The sequence below is a fragment of the Oncorhynchus mykiss genome, chromosome 9 (assembly GCF_057628025.1).
Source record: "Oncorhynchus mykiss isolate SJ-2025 chromosome 9, ASM5762802v1, whole genome shotgun sequence".
Lineage (NCBI taxonomy): Eukaryota > Metazoa > Chordata > Actinopteri > Salmoniformes > Salmonidae > Oncorhynchus > Oncorhynchus mykiss.
The window spans coordinates 31,165,822-31,183,072 of record NC_143030.1 but is presented as its reverse complement, the minus strand read 5'-3'; the positions used below and the strand labels follow the sequence as shown (position 1 = coordinate 31,183,072).

Below are 17,251 nucleotides of genomic sequence, written 5' to 3'. Positions count from 1 at the left end.
TGGTTTCTTTACAGCAATTGGACCTGATTCAAGGCCTGATTCACGCAGTCTCCTCTGAACAGTTTATGTTGAGATGTGTCTGTTACATAAAATAAGTGAAGCATATTTTTGGGCTGCAATTTCTGAAGCTGGTAACTCTAATGAACTTATCCTCTGCAGCAGAGGTAACTCTGGGTCTTCCTTTCCTGTGGCGGTCCCCCATGAGAGACAGTTTCATCATAGCGCTTGATGGTTTTTGCGACTGCACTTGAAGAAACTTCATGTCTTAAAGTAATGATGGACTGTCGTTGCTCTTTGATTATTTGAGCTGTTCTTGCCATAATATGGACTTTGTCTTTTACCAAATAGGCCTATCTTCTCTATACCACCCCTACCTTGTCACAACACAACTGATTGGTTCAAACGCAATAAGAAGGAATTATATTCAACAAATTAACTTTTAACAAGGCACACCTGTTATTTGAAATGCATTCCAGGTGACTACCTCATGAAGCTGGTGGAGAGAATGCCAAGAGTGTGCAAAGCTGTCATCAAGGCAAAGGTTGGCTACTTTAAAGAATCTCAAATATAAAATATATATTGATTTATCTAACCCTTTTTTGGTTACTGCATGATTTCATGTGTGTTATTTCATAGTTTTGAAGTCTTCACTGTTATTCTACAATGTAGAAAATAGTACAAATAAAGAAAAACTCTAGTTGTGGTCAAACTTTTGACTGGTACTGTATATCACTGGGAATTTCAACCAAACCCGTGAAGCGTGACATCACATTACTGACCATGTCATTTCAGCTTCAAAAGCCTCCCTAAACTGAGATTGCATAAAACAATCATTTACACAGAGTAGAATGTGTGTGGAGAATTAACATTATAAATAAAGTAAATATTGTATCCCATGACGACCGTCCAACGACCAATGCCGTTGGAAACATGCTCGGCCCCCCCAGTTACCATGGAGACAAGCGGCCCTGCCTCTCTTGGTAACCATGACAACTGTTTTTTTTCTCCTCTCTCTATTTCTCTCTCTGGGGTGCGGTGGAACCTAAGAGTTCACACATAGCTCATTTAACTACTTTATTTTACCATAAGAGCCATTTTTCAGACTTGTAATGTGGCAACTGTACCCTTGTCTTTTGCTGGTGTACAAAATCCCACACTCCAATGGAAGAACACCTTCTATTCTTGGACAGCATGACAGCCTATCATATCAACAGACAACAGTGTTTACTGGGTATCTGTTGTACACAGCAACCATGTCACACCACTGGTACCTAGGACTAAGAGACGGGCGTCAATGTTAACATTTCCTTCATTAACGCCAGGTTCGCCAACTGTGTGTGTGTGTGTGTGTGTGTTTGTGTGTGTGTGCCTTGTGTGTGTTAGTGTGGGCATGCATGTGTGTGTGTGTATTTTACATTAAACCCTCATTTGGGCTGCCTGGCATGCACAGCCACTATATGCACAGACATACTGTAATTACAGTATGTGATGATTACTATGTCATCACATTCAACTGGACTGCAGTATCCATGGAACCTTGATCGTTACCACCACATACCCCGAGTTCAGTTTTTAATACCCTATGATTATCGGAAACTGATAGGAATATTATGATTAAATGACTAAACAATATTCTCATTTTAAATGGAACTGTAACTAAGTAAACTTATACTCTGTTTTATTATATCTGATTAACAATATGAGTTCATAAGGGATTGTGTGACACGGACAAGGAGTAATTAAATATAACGAACACCATTCCAAACTAGTCTGGAGAGGAGTGGGTTAAGTAAGAAGATAGGGTCGTTAACCTATGGTTGAACCGACAAAACTTAGCTCTGGGGTGTTTTAGATAAGGCAGTGAGTGCATTCCTAGGTTTTCTGTTAATTAGAACTGTCAGCTAAGTGGTGATCGATAATGGTGAGGGGTCAAAAGTTAAGTCAGTTATGTTGTGTGACCTGTGAGTGTGTTAGTGAGTTGGAATGAACTTTTAAACTCACTTAATTCTAGGTCAGGAGGAGGGGATTCATTCTAGAAGCAATGAAATTACGTAATGTTATTGTATATGAACTGTTGCTTATGGTAACGTGGCAGCGCGCTCCGAGAATAAATTATGTTACCTATTATTGATAAGACTGGTCTCCGTCTATTTATGCAAACAAGAATCTTACAAATTCTCATAAAATAGATTAAGGGAATTCAATTAATGAAAAGATATTGGAATAATTAAATTACAGTAACAGAAACCATCGGACTTCATCACACATGAGGCTTCCAAACGGAATTCTATCGAACCTCATTCGACTCAATGAAAAACAAGGAAACTTTCAATAGGAAGATGTAGAGTATGATAACATGAACTCACCACATATTCAAAGGCTTCAAGATCAAGGTGACATAATGGAAGCATGAGGTTTGATGTATTGGCTAGGATCCCCTCTCTTCTGTAATTGTTTATGCATGCTGTGAGATGTTACCTCCTCGTGATTGGTTCATCCTGGGGGCCCCCCTCATTAGCAATCAGTGTCATCAACATCAGCTGGGCCCAACATTTCTGGGCCAATGCCAAAACCGGATATAGCTGGCCGCCAGAGCATCCTGGCCAACCACGGCTCTCCCTGAGGACTCATTCGCATATAGTAAATCAGCACTAGGCCCAGCTTCGTTAGGGACACTAAATTTAGACCTACTCTAAATTCACCAGTAGAGGCTAATGCTTTCACTGAGGCATGACAGATTGAGGCAAGATAGTGTGTGCTGCTGACCGAGAACACCATAAAAAACATTGTAGGGGAGGGTAAACAACATACAATATTTTATTGAAAGCACAATGATGCTGTATTGTCCTTGCAGGGCTAACAAAGCCTTGCTATACACCACTGAAGGATAACATTATTCTTTATTTTTTAATTATTTTTTTAACCTTTATTTAACTCGGCAAGTCAGTTAAGAACAAATTCTTATTTACAATGACGGCCTTATTTACAATGACGGTGGGTTAACTGCATGTTCAGGGGCAGAATGACAGATTTGTACCTTGTCAGCTCGGGGATTTGAACTTGCAACCTTCCGGTTGCTAGTCCAACGCTCTAACCACTAGGCTACCCTGCCGCCCCATATAAACCACATCTTCTGATTTAAAATGTTACATTGCTAACTATTTCAACACTTTGTACAGACGGTGTGAAAAGCAGGAAAAAAACATCAGAATGTGTACTAGAGATTGCACAGTCCACTTAGTGACAAAGAGCGCGAGAGCTAACTGTCAGGGGTCAAGTTGAAGGCATAGGTTGTGTCCCCCTGCTCAGACGTTGCATGCATCAACCAATGGTTGCGTGCCATGTCATCAACTGTGCCGTCGGGCACCAGATTGCTTTATAACATATGATGTGGTTAGCTGACACATAAAATACCTATCCAGGCATTGTAAGATCTGGCATGCGCTAGCAACACGACCCTGCTCTTAGCTAACACCAGCCACTGTTTAAAATAGTCTATGTTCTCAAAAACAGTAGGCGTCCTCAGAGAGAGCAGACCTTTAGCTGTCAGCGTGGTTAACTATAACAGGAACACTCTGAAGGAGTACAAACACACACTCACACATGCCAAACACAGACATACTACACACACATCACTGTCTTTCTGGACGTTTAAAATGAATTTGTATTCCAATGCAGCTAATGAAAGTGGCCCCAGGGGATGATAACTGGGCCTTCTGGAGATTAGGGCCCCTGATAAAACACACACAATGTGCGTACTATACACAAACTTGCACAAATACGCCAGGCTACACTCTTACGAGGGTTGTGCCGAGTAGTCGGTCAAAACAAGTATCGTAACGGATATGGGCAATTTTCTGGATACAATTATGATCCAGGCATCTTTCTCATGTCAGTCAGTGACAGAGTTCCTAAACCATACGGTCAGTCAGTCATGTGAGCTGTCTAAATACCTCAACTGGCTAGTTTGCCTGTCTGTAAAGAACAATGGTGGGCTGTACATTGATCCTGTTGCTCTGATTGGATAGCGTGAAGCTTTTTTTCTCCTAATTTCACCCGTTCACTTTTCCTCGCATGTTTTCAGTCTGATCATTTAGATTGCTACTGCCTGCTACTATAATAAATCACATGTCGAGGACGTTTGCTATCAAGCTATCAATGTGCATTATATCCAGCAGGTGTGGCAAGGGTAGGGCAAAATATGAAATGCTAATGTGCATTCTGAGTGAATGACAGCAAACTGCCCACTGCAAGTTGAGGACACACAGACACAGACACAATGCATTGGGGCAGGTAGCGTTCTCCTGGCATCCGCCAAACCCAGATTTATCCGTCGGACTGCCAGATGGTGAAGTGTGATTCATCACTCCAGAAAACGCATTTCCACTGATCCAGACTCCAATTGCGGCAAGCTTTACACCACTCCAGCTGAGGGTTGGCATTGCACATGGTGATCTTGTGTGCGGTTGCTCGGCCATGGGAACCCATTTTATGAAGCTCCCGACGAACAGTTCTTGTGCTGACGTTAATACCAGAGGCAGTTTGGAACTCGGGAGTGAGTGTTGCAACTGAGGATAGACGATTGTTACGCGCTACGTGCTTCAGCACCAAGCGGTCCAGTTCCGTGAGCTTGTGTGGCCTACCACGTCACGGCTGAACCGTTGTTGCTCCTAGACGTTTCCACTTTACAATACCAGCACTTACAGCTGACCCAGGGCAGCTCCAGCAGGGCATAAATTTGACAAACTGAAATGTTGGAAAGGTGGCATCCTATGATGGTGCCACGTTGAAAATCACTGAGCTCTTCATTAAGGCCATTTTACTGCCAATGTTTGTCTGTGGAGATCGCATGGCTGTGTGCTCGATTTTATACACCATTCAGCAACGGGTGTGGCTGAAATAGGTGAATCCACTAATTTGAAGGGGTGTCCACATACTTTTGTGTATATAGTTTATTTTGCCAACATCTATTTAGGCATATTAAAACACTTCTGTCTATTCCAATTACGAGTATCATCCGATCCGACTATCAACTGTCAACTTAGGGCACACCCCTAAGTCTTACAGTACTCCTCTAAGTCACATCATGTCCTTGATCTCAGCAGGCATGGTATGAGTGTGGAGTGTGATGTGAGGTGATTGGAGGAGACACTCCAGGGGAATTGGAATGTACTGGTCATTGCTCTGGAAATGAGTGGGACATTGAACACAACACAACTGCAGCTAGCACAGAGCAGTACATTATACTGTACTGTAGGGAGGGATGGAAATCAATATCAATTATGGAAATACTAGGTCTCACAATAAAATGCAAGGCTCACAAACAAATAAATTGTACATTAAGAACTGCCTTTAGCAGTTTCGCATACCTTTAGCACAAATAGCGCTCTCTCTCTCCCTCCCTCCCTCTCACCCACAATCATCCTATTTACCCTTAATTACATACTGGACACAATGAATTCTCACATTCTCCAAAGCAATTTATTTATCCTGCTTTCACGCACCTTTCACACACTATAATTGTTTTGAAGAAAATAGTGCTGAGTCAGAAAACATGGCGGGGGGGGGGGGGGTCGATATCCCCCTTTCAGAATTATGTTTTTTCTCTCTCACAGCTTCATCCTCTCTTACCCAGAGGTCGCTAGGTCATCTGAGTCACAACGTCCTCACAGGCAGCTCTGTCCAATTACAGATCGCTATGGTACCACTCTCTCACACCACTCTGTATGACACAGCTGCCTAGACGTATCTGACCTGGCACTCGACTGGCTTTATTTTTGTATCCCATCGCTTGGTTTGCTTCGCTGTCGGCAACTCGGTCCACACCTCTTTGATGTGGCAAAGCCTTTGAGCATAGCAGGATTGGGCAGATTTTTTCCCCCCCTGGGGGAAGGTGAGTTGAAATAACTGTTTTCTTCTTTGGTGAGTACTTTCAATATGCTGTAAACTGTAAACACTGTAAACAAGTACACCACACTATTCCCCGCATCAGTGTAATGGAGGGGAGAATATTACTATAAAAAGGTTAGTCAATGAGTTTTTCCCGAGGTGGGAAAAAGATACAAGAGCTACAGTACAAATAAAATAAGCAAGAGACTGGAGATCCAAGGCAGGAGTGGCATGGAATTTCACATAATTCTTCTAACACACCTCAGAAATGTTATGCCTATGTTATGCCCCAAGTCTTACCAGTATTTGGGGTTCTGGCTCAGGCTCAGGATGTTGTTCAAAGCAGTAGTAGTCTGACTCTGGTAGAATGTGGTCCATCTTGGGTTGACTCCCATTGGCTTTCAAACCCTTTTCAGCCTCACACACCTTACACATTGCTGCGTTGCCCATGGCAACCGCTAGTCACAATCCCAGTGTCTGCGAAGCCAGGCGTCATCAAATGTAAACAAACCTACAAAAGCAGGTAAAGTTGCTCTAGTAAATCCACAAGAAAAATCCAGTCCTTGTATCTTTTTTCCCCCATCCACCCCTAGAGCGCTAACAGCTAGAGGCTACATCCACAGGTGGGCTAAGATGCTACCTTTTGCCCAGCAAACCCACTCTGCCTGTCAGCCTCGCCAGCTTTCCTTGTCCCCCTCTAGGAGCACACTAAGCACTAACACTGGCCCATTGCTAATTCCAGCTATATTTACACCCACCAGCCTAGATATGCATGGGAACGAGGGTGGTCCGACCGACCGGCGGGAGGGTGGCGTGCCAAAACAGATGAGGGGGTGGGGGAGGTACAGTAGCCCCCTGGTTGCTCTGGAATGCCCTCTCATGGAGGTCAGAGCCAGGGTTACCCCTGGCGATGAGGGCTGTTATCACGCTGAGGGTGACCATGACTTAGTGCGTGGTGCTGACTTAACCTGATGTCATGAAGGGGAGTGGGGAAAGGTTATAACTCTCAACTTCTCCAGTCGGAGAGCTAGTATGAACTTCAGCAGCCACACAATAGCTATTTAAATGTATTGTGTTGTGTGAATCTTTTCCTCTGTGTGTCACCGTGAAGCCTACAGCACTGATTATTGATTGGGTGGAGCTGGGCGGCAAATTAAAGGCAGAGCCAGATCTTTTTATTGAATTGATCTCGCTCTCAGGATTCAGGATTTGTAATTCATTCACCCCCAGATCCACCATAGTGATTGATCTCAGCTGAGAGAGGCCTAACTAGGTGTTTGTCAGATCTTTTGTGAGCTTATGAGATGCTACTCAGCTGCATTTCAAGATGCATGTGTGTGTGTGTGTGTGTGTGTGTGTGTGTGTGTGTGTGTGTGTGTGTGTGTGTGTGTGTGTGTGTGTGTGTGTGTGTGTGTCAGTGATCCTGTATGTGTTCTGTAAATGTGAGGTAAATGTGCCCGTTCTCTCTGGTCTGAACATGTGACTTGGCATTGTGACGGCACTAACAATGCCCACCCTGTTTCAAAATGTCGGCCAAATATTTCTCATTCACTGGAATATGTTAGCCCATGCAGGGAGTAAACACACTTCATTGTAAAGAACCACACAACCATGGTAAACTATTCTCTAAGAATAAATTAACAAAACAAATGAAGCAATTTCAGACCTTTTACTGCAGGGCAATTATCAGACTCAAAAGTCTGGAGGCTTATTGTGTAAACGTGTGAAGAGAGGGCAATTAAATTGTTTCAACCACTTCCAACTAACTGAGGAGAAGCATCCAACTGCAGAGAGCGTTAACGAGCCATACAAATGAGTTACTCAAACCAGAAGTACAGACTCCTTCAGAGCTTCTTCAAAGTCTATTTCGGCAGAGTCACCCCCATCGTCTATAAAACATTTACATGATCGGACCATTAATATCCCTCTCTAAGCCTTCTCCCACCCCCTCACACACACACACAACCCCATCACACACACTTGACGATAGGTTAGACCCATCACTATAGACCAGACACAAATAATGTGGAGACGAGACCTTCCATTAAAAAAGGCAAGTATAATCGAATAACAATGAATTGGCCCTATTAACCTTATCCTCCATGTAATTTACTCATGTCTCCTTCCATTGTGTTCTTAATGCTTGTATTATCTGCCAACAAACACATTCTCTTAGTTTGCCCAATGGGAAGCAATGTTAATATGGTGTATCAGAGATCCAGACCCCGCCCCTAAGCACAAGCATCACAAGCGATAGCAACTAAACAACCCCTTCCCCCACTCCCCCACTAACCCAATCACTTCCTACCATGTTTAACCCCTCCCACTACTCAATATCAACCCCCACCCCAACCCCTAATTCCCAACCCATCCAATTCCACCACTGGTGCCTCCATCTAAAGGATATTTTGTTTCAATTTCCCTCAGTACTACAGCTGAGATGTAATCCTGTGGGCGGGGCGGTGCAGACAACAATCAGCTTAAATCTGTGGTCAAATCAAATCAAACTTAATTTGTCTTGACTGGTCTTGATAAATAAATGAGTTTTATTTTCAATCCCGTATACCCTGTCCTTACAAAAAAAAGGTTTTATATTTTCTAGTACAGCCCATGTTAAAAAAGTCAAATGCTTCTCAAAAATGCCCTCTGGTGGTCAAACTAGCACTAACGAGCATTAATGGCAACGATGGCTGATACTTAATAAGTAACAAGTAACACTGAAACATGTATGAGAGCATCAGCTGTGTGATCATGCTCTCCGCAGCCAATGTGAGTAAGACCTTTAAACAGGTCAACATTCACAAGGCCGGCGGGCTTACCAGGACGTGGACTCCGAGCATGCGCTGACCAACTGGCAAGTGTCTTTACTGACATTTTCAACCTCTCCCTGACAGAATCTGTAATACCAACATGTTTCAAGCAAACCACCATAATCCATGTGCCCAAGAACACTAAGGTAACCTTCCTAAATTACTACCGACCGTAGCACTCACGTCTGTAGCCATGAATTGCTTTGAAAGCATTAACACCATTATCCCAAAAAACCTAGACACACTACAATTTGCATTACCGCCCCAACAGATCCACAGATGATGCAATCTCTATTGCACTCCACACTGCCCTTTCCCACCTGGACAAAAGGAACACCTATGTGAGAATGCTATTCATTGACTACAGCTCAGTGTTCAACACTATAGTGCCCTTAAAGCTCATCACTAATTAAGGACCCTGGGACTAAACACCTCCCTCTGCAACTGGATCCTGGACTTCCGGACGGTCGCCCCCAGGTGGTAAGGGTAGGTAACAACACATCTGCCACGCTGATCCTCAACACTGGAGCCCCTCAGGGGTGCGTGCTCAGTCTCCTCCTGTACTCCCTGTTCACTCATGACTGCATGGCCAGGCACGACTCCAACACCATCATTAAGTTTGCCAATGACACAATAGTGGTAGGCCTGATCACCGACAACGATGACACAGCCTATAGGGAGGAGGTCAGAGAGCTGGCCATGTGGTGCCAGGACAAAAACCTCTCCCTCAACGTGATCAAAACAAAGGAGATGATTGTGGACTACAGGAACAGGAGGACTAAGCACGTCCCCATTCTCATCGACGGAGCTTTAGTGGAGCAGGTTGAGAGCTTCAAGTTCCTTGGTGTCCACATCACCAACAAACAATCATGGTCCAAGCACAAGAAGACAGTCGTGAAGAGGGCAAGACAAAACCTATTCCCCCTCAGGAGACTGAAAATATTTGGCATGGGTCCTCAGATCCTCAAAAGGTTCTACAGCTACACCATCGAGAGCATCCTGACGGGTTGCATCACTACCTGGTATGGCAACTGCTCGGCCTCCGACCGCAAGTCACTACAGAGGGTAGTGCGTACGGACTAAGACATCACTGGGGCTAAGCTTCCTGCCACCCAGGACCTCTATACCAGGTGGTGTCAGAAGAAGGCCTTAAAAATTGTCAAAGACTTCCGCCACCCTAGTCATAGACTGTTCTCTCTGCTACCACACAGAAAGTGGTATCGGAGACCCAAGTCTAGGTCCAAGAGGCTTCTAAACAGCTTCTACCCCCAAGCCATAAGACTCTTGAACATCTAATCAAATGGCTACCAAGACTATTTGCATTGCCCCCCCCCCCCCCCCTTCTACACTGCTGCTACTCTCTGTTATTATCTATGCATAGTCACTTTAATAACTCTACCTACATGTACATATTACCTCAATTACCTCCACTAACCGGTGCCCCCCGCACACTGACTCTGTACCGGTACCCCCTGTATATAGCCTCACTATTGTTATTTTACTGCTGTTCTTTAATTATTTGTTACTTATATTTATTTTGGGGGGTATTTATCTTAAAACTGCATTGTTGGTTAAGGGCTTGTAAGTAAGCATATGACAAATAACATTTGATTTGATTTGACCAACAGAGACGAGGAGAAAACTTGTTAAAAATAGGGGCGTAGGGCTCTGGGCTAGGGGTTGCACTCTGACCAAAAATCTTATCACCCAATTAGAGTCGCATTAGCAGATGGGTGGGTGTGGTTGGGGTGGGCTAGCTGGGGAAAAGGGGCCTCTTCCAGTTTAGCTAGAAGGGGATGGGCAAGATGAACGCAATTAGGATTCTCATTCACATGCCAAACTGCTTGTCAAACGGGAGATGCTGCACAGTGTGGAGTAGTGCACTCTGATGCTCTGTGGAGGACACTGATGTAATACGGTATTCAACATGTTGTATGTGGTATGTTTCCACATGGCTGTGTATCAATAAGTACCACTTAGACACACTTGACATACAGTACCAGTCAAAAGTTTGGACACGCCTACTCATTCAAGGGTTTTCTTTATTTTACTATTATCTACATTGGAGAATATTAGTGAAGACATCAAAACTATGAAATAACACATATGGAATCATGTAGTAACCAAAAAAGTGTTAAATCAAAATATATTTTAGATTATTCAAAGTAGCCACCCTATGCCTTGATGAAAGCTTTGCACATTATTGGCATTCTCTCAAGAAGCTTCACCTGGAATGCTTGGAGTTCCCATATATGCTGAGAACTTGTTGGTTGTTTTTCCTTCACTCTGCAGTCCAACTCATCCCAAACCATCTCAATTGGGTTGAGGTCAGGTGATTTTGGAGGCCAGGTCATCTGATGAAGCACACCATCACTTTCTTTCTTGGTCAAATAGCCCTTACGCAGCGTGGAGGTGTAAAGGGTCATTGTCCTGTTGAAAAACAAATGATAGTCCCACTAGGCGCAAACCAGATGGGACGGCGTATCACTCCAGAATGCTGTGGTAGCCATGCTGGTTAAGTGTACCTTGAATTCTAAATAAATCACAGATAATGTCACCATCAAAGCACCCCCACACCATCACCCCTCCTCCTCCATGCTTCACGGTGGAAACTACACATGCGCAGATCATCCGTCTGCATACTCTGTATCTCACAAAGACACGGCAGCCAATTTGGACTCATCAGACCAATGGACAGATTTCCACCGGACGGATGTCCATTGCTCGTGTTACTTGGTCGTGTTGCTCGTGTTACTTGTTACTTGCTCGTGTTACTTGGCCCCAGCAAGTCCCTGCTTCTTATTGTTGTCCTTTAGTAGTGGTTTCTTTGCAGCAATACGACCATGAAGGCCTGATTCACACAGTCTCCTCTGAACAGTTGATGTTGAGATGTGTTTGTTACTTGAACTCTGTGAAGCATTTATTTGGGCTGCAATTTCTGAGGCTGGTAATTCTAATGAACTTATCCTCTGCAGCAGAGGGAACTCTGCGTCTTCCTTTCCTGTAACAGTCTTCCTTTCCTGTTGCGGTCCTCATTAGAGCCAGTTTCATCATAATGATGGTTTTTGCAACTGCACTTGAAGAATCTTTCATAACATTTTCCTGATTGACTGACCTACATGTCTTAAAGTAACTGTCATTTCACTTTGCTTATTTGAGCTGTTCTTGCCATAATAAGGTCTTGGTATTTTACCAAATAGGGCTATTTATTTTACTAGGCAAATCAGTTAAGAACAAATTCTTACGGCTTAGGAACAGTGGGTTAACTGCCTTGTTCAGGGGCAGAACGACAGATTTTTACCTTGTCAGCTCGGGGATTCGATCTTGCAACCTTCTGGTTACTAGACCAACACTCTAACCACTAGGATACCTACTGCCCCTACCACCCCTAACTATCTTCTGTATACCAGCCCTACCTTGTCACAACACAACTGATTGGCTCAAACTCATTAAAGAAAGACATTCCACAAATTAACTTTTAACAAGGCACACATGTTAATTGAAATGCATTCCAGACGACTATCTCATGAAGCTGGTTGAGAGAATGCCAAGAGTGTGCAAAGCAAGGCAAAGAGTGGCTACTTTGAAGAATCTCAAATATAACATATATTTTGATTTGATTTAAACTTTTTTGGTTACTACATGATTCCATATGTGTTATTTCATAGTTTTGATGTCTTCACTATTATTCTACAATGGAGAAAATAGTAAAAATAAAGAAAAACCCTTGAATGAGTAGGGGTGTCCAAACTTTTGTCTAGTACTGTACATATTCACTTCCCTGCCCTGGGATCAAAAATCCAAATCAGGCTTCCCTACTTTATAGGGTAATGTAATTGCAAAAGACTATGAAAATCAAATGAATAAGAGAAATCGGTGGTCCATGTTGCCATGGAAACACAGGCGTTCTTGTTGCTCAGTTGATGCGAGGACATTTTTCCTCTAAAACCATAAAACCTTAGATACACTGCATCTTTGATAGGTGCCATTTCTATTGGAAATGCTCAAATAACATGTTATGTGTTTCTAACACAAAGACTGACAACAGACCTACAGTGTTGCCTGGAGTGATCTAGTCTAGGCAACGTGTTGAAGTGCACAGTGCCATACAGTATAGGGTTTAACGTCTTGTACTGCCGTGACCATGGTGCCCAGATCGTAGCCATTCTGAATGGCCAGAGGCTGGGACAGATGTTGGGGATTTAGGGTCGATTTGGTTCAGCGGCTCAACCAACCCATCCCCCTTCACCGAGAACCCTTTCAACTATCCAAACCCCCCCACTGTGCGACAGCCTGGCTACACCAGACTTGCCCAGCCCAGACGTTCATCTACGGTCACTCATCTGGCTTTGACCATAGCTTCACCATCAGTTGACCGCCAAAACACTCATGCAAAACAAATATACAAGAAAGAGGGAGAATTAGGCCAGAGAATAGTAGTAGCCAATATGGCTGGCCGATGCTAATGTCAATAGCCAGTCTGTCTACGTCACACGAGACGATCTCTAACAAGCCTATCTAATGTATGCATTCCCTTCCATCTCTATGGATTATGGCGACAGAGCCGCACCAGATGAGCCATTCGCCCATTTTTTGTCACAGTTCCCTCGTATCGGTTCAAAAGGCTTTGACATTACAAAACAAAATGATTTTCCAATCGTATCAGAACCATCTTTTTTTTTTTGTTCTGTTCCACTGTTCCGACCAGCAAAATAAAAGTTCTGAACCGGTTTGAAGCCACAAAAAAGTACAGGTTCACTGGGGCTAAGCTTCCTGCCACCCAGGACCTCTATACCAGGTGGTGTCAGAAGAAGGCCTTAAAAATTGTCAAAGACTTCCGCCACCCTAGTCATAGACTGTTCTCTCTGCTACCACACAGAAAGTGGTATCGGAGACCCAAGTCTAGGTCCAAGAGGCTTCTAAACAGCTTCTACCCCCAAGCCATAAGACTCTTGAACATCTAATCAAATGGCTACCAAGACTATTTGCATTGCCCCCCCCCCCCCCCCTTCTACACTGCTGCTACTCTCTGTTATTATCTATGCATAGTCACTTTAATAACTCTACCTACATGTACATATTACCTCAATTACCTCCACTAACCGGTGCCCCCCGCACACTGACTCTGTACCGGTACCCCCTGTATATAGCCTCACTATTGTTATTTTACTGCTGTTCTTTAATTATTTGTTACTTATATTTATTTTGGGGGGTATTTATCTTAAAACTGCATTGTTGGTTAAGGGCTTGTAAGTAAGCATATGACAAATAACATTTGATTTGATTTGACCAACAGAGACGAGGAGAAAACTTGTTAAAAATAGGGGCGTAGGGCTCTGGGCTAGGGGTTGCACTCTGACCAAAAATCTTATCACCCAATTAGAGTCGCATTAGCAGATGGGTGGGTGTGGTTGGGGTGGGCTAGCTGGGGAAAAGGGGCCTCTTCCAGTTTAGCTAGAAGGGGATGGGCAAGATGAACGCAATTAGGATTCTCATTCACATGCCAAACTGCTTGTCAAACGGGAGATGCTGCACAGTGTGGAGTAGTGCACTCTGATGCTCTGTGGAGGACACTGATGTAATACGGTATTCAACATGTTGTATGTGGTATGTTTCCACATGGCTGTGTATCAATAAGTACCACTTAGACACACTTGACATACAGTACCAGTCAAAAGTTTGGACACGCCTACTCATTCAAGGGTTTTCTTTATTTTACTATTATCTACATTGGAGAATATTAGTGAAGACATCAAAACTATGAAATAACACATATGGAATCATGTAGTAACCAAAAAAGTGTTAAATCAAAATATATTTTAGATTATTCAAAGTAGCCACCCTATGCCTTGATGAAAGCTTTGCACATTATTGGCATTCTCTCAAGAAGCTTCACCTGGAATGCTTGGAGTTCCCATATATGCTGAGAACTTGTTGGTTGTTTTTCCTTCACTCTGCAGTCCAACTCATCCCAAACCATCTCAATTGGGTTGAGGTCAGGTGATTTTGGAGGCCAGGTCATCTGATGAAGCACACCATCACTTTCTTTCTTGGTCAAATAGCCCTTACGCAGCGTGGAGGTGTAAAGGGTCATTGTCCTGTTGAAAAACAAATGATAGTCCCACTAGGCGCAAACCAGATGGGACGGCGTATCACTCCAGAATGCTGTGGTAGCCATGCTGGTTAAGTGTACCTTGAATTCTAAATAAATCACAGATAATGTCACCATCAAAGCACCCCCACACCATCACCCCTCCTCCTCCATGCTTCACGGTGGAAACTACACATGCGCAGATCATCCGTCTGCATACTCTGTATCTCACAAAGACACGGCAGCCAATTTGGACTCATCAGACCAATGGACAGATTTCCACCGGACGGATGTCCATTGCTCGTGTTACTTGGTCGTGTTGCTCGTGTTACTTGTTACTTGCTCGTGTTACTTGGCCCCAGCAAGTCCCTGCTTCTTATTGTTGTCCTTTAGTAGTGGTTTCTTTGCAGCAATACGACCATGAAGGCCTGATTCACACAGTCTCCTCTGAACAGTTGATGTTGAGATGTGTTTGTTACTTGAACTCTGTGAAGCATTTATTTGGGCTGCAATTTCTGAGGCTGGTAATTCTAATGAACTTATCCTCTGCAGCAGAGGGAACTCTGCGTCTTCCTTTCCTGTAACAGTCTTCCTTTCCTGTTGCGGTCCTCATTAGAGCCAGTTTCATCATAATGATGGTTTTTGCAACTGCACTTGAAGAATCTTTCATAACATTTTCCTGATTGACTGACCTACATGTCTTAAAGTAACTGTCATTTCACTTTGCTTATTTGAGCTGTTCTTGCCATAATAAGGTCTTGGTATTTTACCAAATAGGGCTATTTATTTTACTAGGCAAATCAGTTAAGAACAAATTCTTACGGCTTAGGAACAGTGGGTTAACTGCCTTGTTCAGGGGCAGAACGACAGATTTTTACCTTGTCAGCTCGGGGATTCGATCTTGCAACCTTCTGGTTACTAGACCAACACTCTAACCACTAGGATACCTACTGCCCCTACCACCCCTAACTATCTTCTGTATACCAGCCCTACCTTGTCACAACACAACTGATTGGCTCAAACTCATTAAAGAAAGACATTCCACAAATTAACTTTTAACAAGGCACACATGTTAATTGAAATGCATTCCAGACGACTATCTCATGAAGCTGGTTGAGAGAATGCCAAGAGTGTGCAAAGCAAGGCAAAGAGTGGCTACTTTGAAGAATCTCAAATATAACATATATTTTGATTTGATTTAAACTTTTTTGGTTACTACATGATTCCATATGTGTTATTTCATAGTTTTGATGTCTTCACTATTATTCTACAATGGAGAAAATAGTAAAAATAAAGAAAAACCCTTGAATGAGTAGGGGTGTCCAAACTTTTGTCTAGTACTGTACATATTCACTTCCCTGCCCTGGGATCAAAAATCCAAATCAGGCTTCCCTACTTTATAGGGTAATGTAATTGCAAAAGACTATGAAAATCAAATGAATAAGAGAAATCGGTGGTCCATGTTGCCATGGAAACACAGGCGTTCTTGTTGCTCAGTTGATGCGAGGACATTTTTCCTCTAAAACCATAAAACCTTAGATACACTGCATCTTTGATAGGTGCCATTTCTATTGGAAATGCTCAAATAACATGTTATGTGTTTCTAACACAAAGACTGACAACAGACCTACAGTGTTGCCTGGAGTGATCTAGTCTAGGCAACGTGTTGAAGTGCACAGTGCCATACAGTATAGGGTTTAACGTCTTGTACTGCCGTGACCATGGTGCCCAGATCGTAGCCATTCTGAATGGCCAGAGGCTGGGACAGATGTTGGGGATTTAGGGTCGATTTGGTTCAGCGGCTCAACCAACCCATCCCCCTTCACCGAGAACCCTTTCAACTATCCAAACCCCCCCACTGTGCGACAGCCTGGCTACACCAGACTTGCCCAGCCCAGACGTTCATCTACGGTCACTCATCTGGCTTTGGCCATAGCTTCACCATCAGTTGACCGCCAAAACACTCATGCAAAACAAATATACAAGAAAGAGGGAGAATTAGGCCAGAGAATAGTAGTAGCCAATATGGCTGGCCGATGCTAATGTCAATAGCCAGTCTGTCTACGTCACACGAGACGATCTCTAACAAGCCTATCTAATGTATGCATTCCCTTCCATCTCTATGGATTATGGCGACAGAGCCGCACCAGATGAGCCATTCGCCCATTTTTTGTCACAGTTCCCTCGTATCGGTTCAAAAGGCTTTGACATTACAAAACAAAATGATTTTCCAATCGTATCAGAACCATCTTTTTTTTTTTGTTCTGTTCCACTGTTCCGACCAGCAAAATAAAAGTTCTGAACCGGTTTGAAGCCACAAAAAAGTACAGGTTCATATCGTTCCTTTCTGTTCCTTTTCAAACCTCTGAAACAGATTTCAGATTGGGGCGGCAAGTGTAGCCTAGTGGTTAGAGCGCTGGACTAGTAACCAAATGGTTGCAAGATTGAATCCCCAAGGTAC

The 17,251-nt window shown here is 43.4% G+C and overlaps 1 protein-coding gene across 45 annotated transcripts in view; it reads right to left on the bottom strand.

The window, feature by feature from the left end:
• Positions 1 to 17,251, bottom strand: part of ank2b (ankyrin-2) — a 252,259-nt gene that overhangs the window by 100,721 nt on the left and 134,287 nt on the right. For 2 of the 45 annotated variants that reach the window (XM_090183991.1, XM_090183994.1), the window contains exon 1: positions 6,190 to 6,606. The exons of 42 other annotated variants lie outside the window; for them this stretch is intronic. In XM_090183991.1, coding sequence (XP_090040117.1) covers positions 6,190 to 6,339 — 150 coding nt within the window. In that variant the 5' untranslated portion in view covers positions 6,340 to 6,606. Of the gene's footprint in view, positions 1 to 6,189; positions 6,654 to 17,251 lie in introns of those variants that run through there. One more of the 45 variants, XM_090183997.1, reaches the window with a different exon arrangement.